This window comes from Squalius cephalus (assembly GCF_949319135.1).
Source record: "Squalius cephalus genome assembly, chromosome: 7".
Lineage (NCBI taxonomy): Eukaryota > Metazoa > Chordata > Actinopteri > Cypriniformes > Leuciscidae > Squalius > Squalius cephalus.
Window position 1 is genome coordinate 44828037 of NC_137128.1, and position 13494 is coordinate 44841530.

Genomic DNA, 13494 nt, shown 5'->3' on the forward strand with positions numbered 1-13494 from the left:
GCGAAATCCAATCAGAGCGGTCAGACTGAAACGGATTTCCAGAAATGCAATTTGAATAGGATTTCAAACCATATATACCATGGAAATCCAGAGTTCTCGCGAGAGCACAACTTGAATTTGCTCAGCGAGTTACTCTGGCGTCGAGTAATGATGCTCATTAAATATGCCCTTGTATCCGAGCTGCACCAATCACATCGGGTTATCTGATATAGGCGGGCCAGAGGCGAGCTAAACAGAAGACGACAGCGCTGTGACGTCGAAGTCATTAGTAAACATTGCAAGATGGCTATGGATGAACACCAGTTGTTTGAAATGGCTTTGGCCGCTACAATGAACGAGTTAGACTTGGCTTTTTCTCTAAAAGAGGAACAGAAGACGGCGCTCGAATCGTTCCTTTGCAAGAAGGGCGTTTTTGCTGTTTCGCCGACCGGATACGGCAAGAGTCTAATCTACCAGTTAGCTCCGCTGTTAGCTAAGCGTATGGGGCTTGTTGTGATTGGTCGTAGTGTTATCCAATTGCGTGGAGTGAGATTTTCAAATGCATGCTTGGTGCCGCCCCTCGAGCTGGACGACTTTCATTAGTCGACGCCAGACCATTAATCTTTAAGATTTAGGTCTGGATTTCCAGGCTAAACCATATATGGACGTAGCTTGAAACAGATTTGTAAAAATATATATTTTTTTGTTGTTCACATTAGCTAATTCTGATCGGATTTCAATCAGATATGCACAATCATCGGAATCGTCTGAACGTAGCTAAATACATGCAACGTGAGAGGATCACACTCACAGGTGTGCTGGCGACCCCTCTCTCTGACGGTGGTATCATGTCAGGGGTCAGACTCTGAGGAGGGTCCACTCCTTTAACTTTCTCCTGAATCAGGTGCATCGCCAGACAGAACTGCTCTTTGGTGAGTTTGCCGGTACGCTGAGTGTCCGCCAGCGACCTGCAGACCAAAACAACAGACAACAACGTTATGCTTCAATGAACACATGCATGAAAGATAGTCATAAATCCTACTGCTGTTGGACTAATGAAAGAACACAAAAGGTTCATTTTGCAAGCACTAGCATGGTTTTTAAGGGGTGGTATAATGCCCCTTTTTACAATATGTAAAATAAGTCTTGGATGTCCCCAGAGTGTGTATGTGAAGTTTTAGCTCAAAATACCCCACAAACAATTTTTTACAGCATGTTAAAATTGTTCCTTTTTGAGGGTCTTCATAAACACATCGGTTCGTGTGTGTCCCTTTAAATGCAAATGAGCTGCTGCTCCTGGCACAGAGTGCGGAGCTTCAAGAGCTCATGTGTGTGTTAGCAACTAGAGATGCACCGATTGATCGGCTGGTGACCGGAATTGGCCGATTTTCACGTGATCGGCCGTGACCGGCGACCGGCCGGTCAGTCTGACAAATGCCGATTTTATGCCGGTCAAATGCACTCGGGCGCCGCATGATTAACATCGCGCAACATCAGCATCACACGTGCACACGGAACACACATGTAAAAAACCTCGTGAATTACATCCATTCAGACCGCAAGCGCATATTTTTTTCCGGCGTGCATGTTAATCAATGAGTGCATTCACAACGGGAGCAGGAGCAGCGCGTGAGCGTCAAGCAGGAGCGTCGCGAGCAGTGAAGCGCGTGTTTCGGCGCCGAGTCTATTTGCTGCTCACGCTCAATTAAAGGGAAAGCACACTTTTGATGGACAAAATAGCCTAAATAGGGTTTCACAAAAAAAGTGCCCAAAATGCACAGAATTTGCGTGTTTTAACAAGAACTGGAGTAGGCTATGTCAGAAAAGAAAACGAAGACCAATATTTATAGAAAATGTACCCATTTAAACTTTTTATTATTCAGTTTGTACAAGGGCTTGCAATAGGCCTAGTGTGTGTGTGCTTTGAGAAATATCTTTATACTGCAAGGCTATATTTATTTAATTTTTTATTTATATATTATTTTATCGCCATTCCCTGTTTTCATACAGACGTTTAGTTTGCTAAATACATATATAAAAAAATTATTGGATATTGAATGTGAAAAGGAAATGGTTCTTCCATAACACTGCACTTTAGATGTGTGTGAATTACCCACACCTGGAGTAATTTATATAGTTCTATTTTATAGTGTTTATCTGTTCAAAACAATTTGTATATGCAAATTGTAAAATGTTCTATTACAGAAAAGATATAAAATAAATATTTGTGAAAAAATTAAATCGGAATCGGCTAAAATCGGTATCGGCAGGTCAAACTTAATGAAAAATCGGAATCGGCCCAGAAAATTGTAATCGGTGCATCTCTATTAGCAACTGTTCTGCCTTTTATGTTTAAACTGGAGTTGGACAATGATGGAGAACCTCAAGAAGTGACAACATGTAGAATGCAACAGGACATTTCTGAATGGTTAGATGATGAATTTATGTTGCTGATGTGAAGTCAACTATCTTCACTAAGTCTTTGATTAACATATTCTGTCATGATAATCTATAAAATCGCTTGTGTGGGAACTGTTGTAAGATGCCTACAGAGTGACATGATATTGCATTTGTGTTGCGTACTGTATTGCATGTGAAAAGATAGATGCGACAGCTTGAGCAGACTCACAAATGTCCTCTACTATAACTCCTCTTCTCAACATGTTCCCGGGGGCGTTGTTTATGTAAATTTTAGGGTTAGTGATGTCACTATCCCAGGATTAATGTCCTGTAGTTGTTTGTTGTAGTCCTTAAGAAAACGATTTCTTTAAAAGCAAATATCTCCCTTTGCTTTGAACTCTGAGCGTCATAACTTTGCAGATGTTGTTGGTAACACTTAACAATAAGGTTCATTAGTTAATGTATTTACTAACATGAACTAACCATGAGCTATACATTTGTTACTGTATTTGTTAATCTTTGTTAACATTAGGTAATAAAAATAAAGCTGTTCATTGTTAGTTAATGTTAGTTCACAGTGCACTGACTAATGTTAACAAGATTTTAATAAAGTATTAGTAAATGTTGAAATTAACATTAACAAAGATTAATAAATGCTGTATAAGTGCAGGTCATTATTAGTTCATGTTAACTAATGTAGTTGTAAGAGCTGGGTATGTTTTATTTATTCCGAACACCCTTTTGGCTATTTACGGTAATCAATGCACTTGGTGGTGGGGAGGAAGTAGAGTTTATCAGCTGTTCACCTGCGTGGTTGGAGAAGGGAGAAAGGGGGTGACTGGGGAAGTCATATTTTTGTTGACCGCTATCTAAACGCTGTATATCGAATGTCTGAGAAACAATTATGGAATGTTTTAATACACAACCTTGTTTGCTTCTCACGATAATAAAACGACAAAATGCAGTCCTTGGATTTTGTCATCATTGAAGCGCGTCTGGCAAATTAGTTTTCCCTGTTCAGCCTCTCGGTCGACAATTTTTTGTGGCTCTCAGATTGTCGCCCACATTTGTCAACAAAAATCAAGATACACTTGGAACATAAGCCACGCTCATTGAAGGTCGTGATCACTCACGGAGATACGGGATCATCGGCCATTGAGACACACACGGATTCGGCTGAATATCCTGGAGAACGGCGGCCGCGGGAGAGCATCGCACACAAACAGTGGTATGTAACCTGCGTTTTGTTTTGTGTTATGGCTTGTTTGGAAGATAGTTTTGAACGGGTTACTGCCACTTGTTGAGGTTTGGTGTTGCTGATGTTTGGAGCGGGTTGATTGCCGCTGATCGGGTTTGTGTTTGGAGCGATCAGCTGATGTGTGTGCGGTGTTGCTTAGGTGCATTGGTTATTCGTGTCGGCATTTAATTGTTGTGGCTACTGGCTTGATTGTTGCTTTACGTTGGATTCATACTGCGATGTTCAGTTGCATCTGTTTGTGCACAAAATGAGTGGATCAAGGGCTGGTTCAACTAAATCTAATATGGAAAAAAGAAAAATCACTCTGACTGAAAAGGCTCTGGCAAACAGGATTGAGTCAATTCAGAAACAGCGTAAAAAGGAAATAAGCAACTTAAAGAGACAGATACCGTCTCTCAAAGAGCTCATGAGAGATGATCAAAATGCTTCACAAGTTAAAGCACAGTTTGATGTTCTGCTGCAATTGTATGAAAATGCCACTGCATTGCACAACTCTTTGATGCCTTTAATCCCTTCTGAGGAACAGGAGAGACAAAATGCATGGTTCAAAAGCATCACTGAATACAGCCAAGGGTTTATTAAGGATGCCAAAGAATGGATCTCAGAAACCTACAGGCCTCGTTCAGAGCTAACTCATAATTTGGAGTGTGATCAGGAAGTTCTGTTTGGGGATGAAATTATGATTCATGAGAATGTAAAAATGGGACAACGGCATCCATCTTCTCAACATGATGACCAGGATGACATATTGCCATGTGACAGCATATCAAACCTAAGCAGTGGAAAACAAGGTTCAAAATCAAATGTTTCCACTACTTCATCTGCACGTCTTAGAGCAGAGGCTGAAATGGCCGCTCTACTTGCCCGTCAAGGTTTGCTGAAGGAAAAACATTCTCTTGAGGAACAGGAAGAGAAATTAAGACAGCAAAAGGAACAACTTCAGCTTAAAGCCGATATAGCTGCATCAGTGGCTAAATTGAATGTTTTGAGGACCTCTGGATCTGGTGTGCGGAGTGTGGTTTCTCAATCTAATGGAATGGAGTCATATTTTGAGAAAAAGGGGAAAACGGTTGAAGCTCTTAATACTGATGCAGAGACTTTTGTTCCACAGCTTGGAAAGGATAAAAAGGGAAAACCAGCAATGGGAAACGCTGATTTACAGCTTGGAAGGCCAAAACAGAAAATGGCTGACAATACCATCTATCTCCAGCAGGGGCCTTCAGAGCTTATGAGACAGAGCACAGTTCCAAATACTACAGCGCCTCCAGTGTTTAATCATAGAGATGTTCATACACCATTTTCCACGAACATCAACAGTGACCAGAACAACATGTTGTCTATAATGAAAAAACAGAATGAGATAACATCAATGTTAGTACATCAGCAATGTCTTTTATCGCTGCCTAAAAGAAATATCCAAATATTTGATGGCGACCCTCTACAGTACCATGCTTTCATGCGGTCTTTTGAACAAGTAATTGAGCAAAAGTCTGATAATGCTGAAGACAGCCTGCATTTTCTTGAACAGTACACCAGGGGGCAACCACAACAACTTGTCAAGAGCTGTCAACATTTGATTGACGGCTCAGGCTATGCAAAGGCAAAGACTTTACTGCATGAACACTTTGGAAATGAGCACATGATAGCATCTGCCTATTTGGATAAGGTCTCTTCATGGCCAGTGATTAAGCCAGAAGATGGCAAGGCTTTACATGCATATAGTCTTTTCTTGCGTGGATGTTGCAATGCCATGGAAGAGGTTCATAGTCTTTGTGAACTGAATACACCTGCCATTATGATCACTGTGATTAAAAGATTACCTTACAAACTGAGAGACAAGTGGCGTACAGTGTCATGTAACATCCAGGAAACGCATTGCCGGAGAGTTATGTTTGCTGACATTGTGACTTTTCTGGAGCGTCAAGTGAAGATCATGACAGATCCTGTGTTTGGAAATCTACAGGACGTACCAGTATCGGTGGCAAATAAGGAAGGCAGCAGGACAAAATCACTTCGCTCAGGGGCTAAAGGAAGTAGCTTTGCCACTGCTGCTACTACAGTTGAAAGGACACTAACAGAACATAAGGTTAAAGATGGACATTCACCTGAAAGGACATGCCTGTACTGTAAGGGTGGACACATGTTGGGGTTTTGTACTCTGCTGGAGAAGAAAGCTCAAAGTGAGAAAATCGATTTCCTGAAAAAGTTGGGAGTTTGTTTTGGCTGTTTGTGTATTGGTCACATAAGTAAGGAGTGCAGGAAACGTCTCTCTTGTAAAACATGTGGCTTGAGGCACCCTAGTATGCTTCACATCCACCACAAGGATAAAGCAGCTCATGCAGAGAAAGGTAAGAGCAACTCAGAGAGTGCAGTGGGCAGTTCTTTGGTTGCAGTCCAAACCAGTGGTCTTACTGGGGCCGGTGAACAAGATTTTAAGCTTGCCATTGTACCAGTAAAAGTTAAATCAAAGAGTGGGCAAAGGACCGTGGAGACCTATGCCTTTTTGGACCAGGGAAGTTCAGCATCTTTCTGCACAATGGGTTTGATGGATAGATTAAATCTCTCTGGGAGAAAAACTAAGATTCTGCTGCGCACTATGGGCCAAGAGAGAATTGTGGACAGTTGTATTGTGTCGGACTTGGAAGTGGCTGGATTGGACAGTGGCTGGTATTGTGAAATGCCAGATATCTTCTCACAACCTAGGATGCCGGTGAATAGGAGTAACATCCCACGACAGGACGATTTGGCTAAATGGCCTCATTTGAAACATGTGTACTTGCCTGAGATAGATACAGACGTGGAGCTTCTGATAGGAATGAATGTACCCCGGGCGTTGGAACCACTTGAAATCATCCGTAGTGTGGACGAAGGGCCATATGCCATCAAGACAATGCTTGGTTGGACGGTAAATGGACCCCTGGGTGGAGAATGTTGTGATGGACCTGATGTGTATCAGTCCGCATTTACCATCAACAGAATTTCGGCTGTAACACTTGATGAACTCTGGAAGCAACAGTTTAAGACAGACTTTCCAGAATGCAGTCAGGAAGAACAGCTAGGACTTTCAAGGGATGACTGCAGGTTCTTAGAAATGGCTAACAATACTGTGAAATTGGTTAATGGTCATTACAGTATTGCTTTACCTCTGAAGGACAGGAAGATAAGCATACCTAACAACCGTAAAATTGCAGAACAACGCACCCTTAACCTGAAGAGAAGGTTTATCAGAGATTCATCACTCCATAAGGACTACACTGCTTTCATGAATAACCTTATATCCAGTGGCTATGCTGAGATTGTGCCAACCACAGATCTGGAACGCAGCGACGGAAAAGTTTGGTATATTCCCCACCATGGGGTATACCATCCAAAGAAAGAAAAAATCAGAGTTGTCTTTGATTGTGCAGCATCATTTCAAGGCGCATCACTCAACACGCAACTCCTGAACGGCCCTGATTTGACTAGTACGTTGATTGGAGTCCTGACCAGGTTCAGGAAAGAGCCTATTGTTTTGATGTCTGATATTGAGGCGATGTTTCATCAGGTTCAAGTTCCAGGGGAGGATGCCGACCTGTTGAGATTTCTTTGGTGGTCCAGTGGAGATTTCAGTCAGTGTTTGGCTGAGTACAGGATGGTTGTCCATTTGTTTGGGGCAACTTCTTCTCCAAGCTGCGCTAACTTTGCTCTACGGAGGTGCGCAGAAGACAATGAAGAGTTTTTCAGCCAGCAAGTGATTGATACCATAATGAACAGTTTCTATGTGGATGACTGCCTTGCTTCTGTAGCCTCAGAACAGGAAGCTATATCCCTTTATAAAGGCCTTAAAGCCATCTGTGCCAAGGGTGGCTTTCATCTAACAAAATGGATAAGCAACAGTCGCAGTGTGTTGGCCTCAATACCTGAGGAGGAGAGAGCAAAGGAAGTTAAAGACCTGGATCTGGACCATGACTCACTACCTATTGAGAGAGCACTGGGTGTGCGCTGGTGCGTCCAGTCTGACACCTTTAAGTTCAGCATAACTATTCAGGAGAGACCATTGACTCGCAGAGGCATCCTGTCAACTGTCAGCTCTTTCTATGACCCTCTGGGGATCCTAGCTCCTGTGGTTTTTACAGCTAAAAGAATTCTTCAAGATCTGTGTCGAAGCCGGCTAGGATGGGATGACGTCATACCAGTAGCAGTTGCCCAGGAATGGATGGACTGGTTGAAAGAGCTTCATCAGTTGGAAGGCTTCAGCATCAGACGATGTTTAAAACCTCTGAACTTTGGAAATGCAGCCACTGCTCAGTTGCACCATTTTGCCGACGCAAGTGAGGAAGGATACGGTGTTGTCACCTATCTACTGCTGCGTAATGAACATTCGCAGATACACAGTGCCTTCATAATGGGAAAATCCAGGGTGGCACCTTTGAAGCCTGTTACTATCCCACGTATGGAGTTGATAGCTGCTGTTGTAGCAGCTCGTATGGACAAACTGTGGAGAAAGGAGCTAAGATTGCAGCTTCAAGACTCTGTTTTCTGGACAGACAGTACCTCTGTATTAAAATACATTAAGAATGAAACTTCAAGATTTCGAATCTTTGTGGCAAACAGAGTCTCCGAGATTCTCAAGGTTTCTGATGCATCTCAATGGAGATTTGTGAACACTGCACACAATCCCGCAGATCTTGCCTCCAGAGGTGCGAGGGCGGAACCATTCCTAAACAACGAAACTTGGATTTCTGGTCCCTCATTTCTCTTGCAATCAGAGGAAGACTGGCCTGTTAACCCAGATGAATTGCAAGAGCTTCCACCTGGAGATCCTGAGGTCAAGGTATCCGCTGCAATTGAAGTTTCCGCAATAAGGGAGGAGAATGATGCCATAACTTGTTTGATCAATCGCACCTCATCTTGGACACGTCTGACAAGAGTAATGGGTTGGGTCCTGAGATTCAAGGTTTTGCTTCTGAACCTCAGGAAGATGAAAGAGACCACTGTATGTCTTACTCGGCCAGTGTCAAATGCAACTCAACAGAGAGATGCTCTCACCAAGGACATGTGTGATTTCAAGAATAAGTTCTGCGGTGGTTATCTCTCATTGGGAGAGATCCGAGAAGCTGAAATTGGAATAATTATGTTTTGTCAGAGAAGAAGGTTCTCAGAAGAATTTTCCTGTCTCCAAAAGGGAGAAGGTGTAAAAAGAAACAGCCATGTATACAAGCTCAATCCAATATTGGAAGATGGTGTGTTAAGAGTTGGAGGACGGCTGAGTAAGGCTGCTATGCCTGAAGAGTCGAAACATCCTGCCATATTAGCTAAAGACCTTCATATCTCTGACCTCATTCTACAACATATTCATCAAGAGGTTGGCCATGGAGGTAGAAACCATATGTTGTCAAGACTACGCCAGAGATACTGGATCACTGGTGTTAGTGGTTCCATAAGGAGGATCTTGGCGAGATGTGTGGTGTGTCGGCGGCTACATGGAGCTGCAGGTCAACAGCAAATGGCAGACTTGCCTGAAGACAGAGTTTCTTCGGAAGAACCTCCTTTCAGTCACGTTGGAGTCGACTACTTTGGTCCGTTTGAGGTCAAGCGTGGTAGGAGTCTTGTAAAAAGATATGGAGTTATCTTCACGTGTTTGGCGATAAGAGCAGTACACATTGAAGTTGCCTCGTCGCTGGACACAGATTCTTGCATTAATGCAATACGACGCTTCATTGCGAGAAGAGGACAGGTTAAGGAGTTGCGGTCAGACAACGGCACCAACTTTGTCGGAGCAGAGCGTGAGTTGAGACGAGCCATTGAAGGATGGAACTTGGAACAGATCAATGATGCACTCTCGTTAAAGGGAATAAAATGGACCTTCAACCCTCCCACTGGGTCACATCATGGAGGAGCATGGGAGAGGTTGATTCGGTCTGTCAGAAAGGTCCTTAATTCAACTTTAAGGACACAAAGTCTGGACGAGGAATCACTCTGCACAGTGCTCTGTGAAGTGGAATCAATTCTCAACAGTAGACCCATTACCAAGGAATCGACAGATCCCAACGATTTGGAAGCATTAACTCCGAACCACCTTCTGCTTCTTAAAACTAAACCTTGTTTACCTCTTGGACTATTTCAGAAAGAGGACATGTATGCACGACGAAGATGGAAGCAAGTCCAATACATGGCTGATTTGTTTTGGAAAAGGTGGACTAAGGAGTATTTACCACAACTGCAGGAACGACAAAAATGGACAAAGATCAAGCGGAATTTCATTCCTGGAGACATCATACTCATAGTGGATGATTCTGCGCCCCGCAACTCATGGATTGTTGGAAAGATAACTGAAGTGGTACCAGACAGAAGAGGACTCGTGAGACAAGTCTGGATTAAGACCCAAACCAGCCGTATATGCCGGCCTGTGACCAAGATCTGCCTTCTTCAGGAGTCAGCTGAATCCTGATTGCTGTACTTGGATAACATGACTTTTGACTGAATTGACTGGGCTATTTTTTGACTTTTTTTTGTTTTGTTTTTCTCTGAGAGAAAACAGAAGATTGGCTCACATTTAAATGATGGACTATAAATAATTTTGTTCTTTCCCCTGCATGTGTAATGTTTGTGTAATTATTACTGTGTATTAACTGTAATAATTAGGGGCCGGAATGTAAGAGCTGGGTATGTTTTATTTATTCTGAACACCCTTTTGGCTATTTACGGTAATCAATGCACTTGGTGGTGGGGAGGAAGTAGAGTTTATCAGCTGTTCACCTGCGTGGTTGGAGAAGGGAGAAAGGGGGTGACTGGGGAAGTCATATTTTTGTTGACCGCTATCTAAACGCTGTATATCGAATGTCTGAGAAACAATTAAGGAATGTTTTAATACACAACCTTGTTTGCTTCTCACGATAATAAAACGACAAAATGCAGTCCTTGGATTTTGTCATCATTGAAGCGCGTCTGGCAAATTAGTTTTCCCTGTTCAGCCTCTCGGTCGACAATTTTTTGTGGCTCTCAGATTGTCGCCCACAGTAGTTAACTAATGTTAACAAACAAACCTTATTGTAAAGTGTTACCATGTTGTTTATGCTCAAACAGCAACATTACACACTAACTAAAGTTAGAAAAGTGAAATCATAATCAACCACCCCTTTAAAAAGGCTGTGGGTGACTTTACTTAGATACACGGTTGCATTTTTTCTGTTTAATCTCACCATATGTGTGCCAGGACGCTCTGAGGCAGCCGGGAGTTCATGAAGATATCCTTCACTTCACCTCCTCCAACCATCCCATCAAAATCAGAGTCCGCCAGATCAAAGATCTCCTCGTACTGCTCTCTGTCATCCGCCGGCACCACCCAGAGATCAGAGGACGGCTGCAAACACACATTTAGGGGACATTTTGAATCACATATGACTCATATTATTTGTGCAACGTGCATTATGTGAATTTTCCATATGCATCTATGACTACTAGTGCTGTAACAATATATCATGTCACAATATATCGCAATATGAAATATGCAGCAATGTGTATCATCATGGATAGTGACAATGTATTGTGTATAAAAATTACTGTGTGAGAAAATATTCAAGTTTTCAGAGTTTTAGTGTACTATATATATATATACAGTACAGGCCAAAAGTTTGGACACATTACTATTTTTAATGTTTTTGAAAGAAGTTTCTTCTGCTCATCAAGCCTGCATTTATTTGATCAAAAATACAGAAAAAAATGTAATATTGTGATATATTATTACAATTTAAAATAATTGGTTTTCAATTTATTATACTTTAAATTATCATTTATTTCGGTGATGCAAAGCTGAATTTTCAGGATCATTACTCCAGTCTTCAGTGTCACATGTGACATCCAGTCTATCACATGATCCTTTAGAAATCATTCTAATGTTCTGATTTATTATGAGTGTTGGAAACAGTTCTGCTGCCGAATATATTTGATGAATAAAAGGTTAAAAAGAACTGCATTTATTCAAAATAAAAAAAATTTTTTTTTAATATAAATCTTCTTTATTGTCACTTTTTATCAATTTAACACATCCTTGCTGAATAAAATTATTGATTTATTTTAAAAAAAATAAAGAAAAAAATTACTGACCCCAAATTACTGACCAGTAGTGTATATTGTTGTTATAAAAGATTTCTATCTTGAAAACATTTGCTTCTTTTTTTTTCTTTTCTTTTTTCTTTTTCTTTTTTTTTATTCATCAAAGTATCCTAAAAAAGTATCACAGGTTATGAAAAAATATTAAGCAGCAGAACTGTTTCCAACTTTGATAATGAATCATCATATTAGAATGATTTCTAAAGGATCATTTGATAGACTGGAGTAATGATCCTGAAAATTCAGCTTTGCATCACCGAAATAAATGATAATTTAAAGTATAATAAATTGAAAACCAATTATTTTAAATTGTAATAATATATCACAATATTAAATTTTTTTCTGTATTTTTGATCAAATAAATGCAGGCTTGATGAGCAGAAGAAACTTCTTTCAAAAACATTAAAAATAGTAATGTGTCCAAACTTTTGGCCTGTACTGTATATATATATATATATATATATATATATATATATATATATATATATATATATATATATATATATATATATATATATATATATATATATATATATATATATATATATATAATGTGGAATATAATGTATAATAATGCAATGGGGGATATTTGTGGGTCCTCATAATGCCAAATGTCTTGTGTTATCAGTAAAAAGTGGCCTACATTATTTTAAATATATAGAGTAAAGCATATTCATCTAAAATAATTTTGTATTTTCAGCTTCAGAATCATGACTATTTTTATTCTGGTGTCTCTATTGTCCTGTGCATTGGGTTTCAGATCATTTTGAATTTTTTACACCCAAAATGTAATACCAAATTTAGCATTTTAATCAACAGTACACTTTTTGTTAACCTTTTATCATATGTCTTGGAGTATCGTAATAACATTGCATCGTGACATGAGGGTATCATTACACCCCCTAACCCCTTTTTGCTCACATGTGACTTTTCTCATGACAGTATGAACAGCACATCTGATCTTATCAACTCCGATCTGTGTCACTTCCATGTGTGGTACTAAATCCGAAACAGGTCAGATGTTTTGCAATGCGACCATCGGAATTCATGTGACTTTTACGTCACAACATTCGTCACAATTCTGGGCTCATGGGAGTCACTTAGTCAGTACTTAGTAGTCAGTGGAAAGACAGTGAGCTCATAAGTATTACAGTGAAAGCTCATACAAGCGGAAAACACGAGGGCTCGTATCATAAATGTTTAAAAACTCGGCCCTCTTTTTTTTGTATCTCGTCTTTGGTTTTGTGTGTTCGAATGCGTGTCAGTTCAGGAACATGATCCGTTCACATTGGAGTCTGATATTGGCTACATTTAAAGGAACACGCCGAATTTGGACTTTAGCTTATTCACCGTATCCCCCAGAGTTAGATAAGTCCACACACACCCCTCTCATCTCCGTGCGTGCCGTAACTCTGTCTGACACACACCGCTAGCCTAGCTTAGCACAAAGACTGGAGGTAAACGGCTCCAGCTAGCATACTGCTCCCAATAAGTGACAAAATAACGCCAACATTTTCCTATTTACATGTTGTGATTTGTATAGTCACAGCGTGTACAAATAACAAGGTCACATGAGACACAGCCATCTTCTAACCGTATACACACTGGGAACTATATTCTCTGAAGGCGAAGCACTGCTACTTAGGCGGAGTGATTTACTCCAACTCTGAGGAACTCTCTGCTCCTCACCACGGGCTTCTCAGGCGCTGTGAGCAAATCCCTCCACAGAAGTAGCAGTGCTTCGCCTTCTGAGAATATAGTTCCCA

At 40.8% G+C, this 13494-nt stretch overlaps 1 protein-coding gene across 2 annotated transcripts in view; it reads right to left on the bottom strand.

Moving 5' to 3' along the window:
- eps15l1b (epidermal growth factor receptor pathway substrate 15-like 1b) overlaps positions 1 to 13494 on the bottom strand; it is a 71666-nt gene that overhangs the window by 48639 nt on the left and 9533 nt on the right. For both annotated transcript variants that reach the window (XM_079876887.1, XM_079876886.1), the window contains exons 10-11: positions 10819 to 10979; positions 791 to 947 (exon numbers count right to left, since the gene is read on the bottom strand). In XM_079876887.1, coding sequence (XP_079733013.1) covers positions 791 to 947; positions 10819 to 10979 — 318 coding nt within the window. The remainder of the gene's footprint in view (positions 1 to 790; positions 948 to 10818; positions 10980 to 13494) is intronic.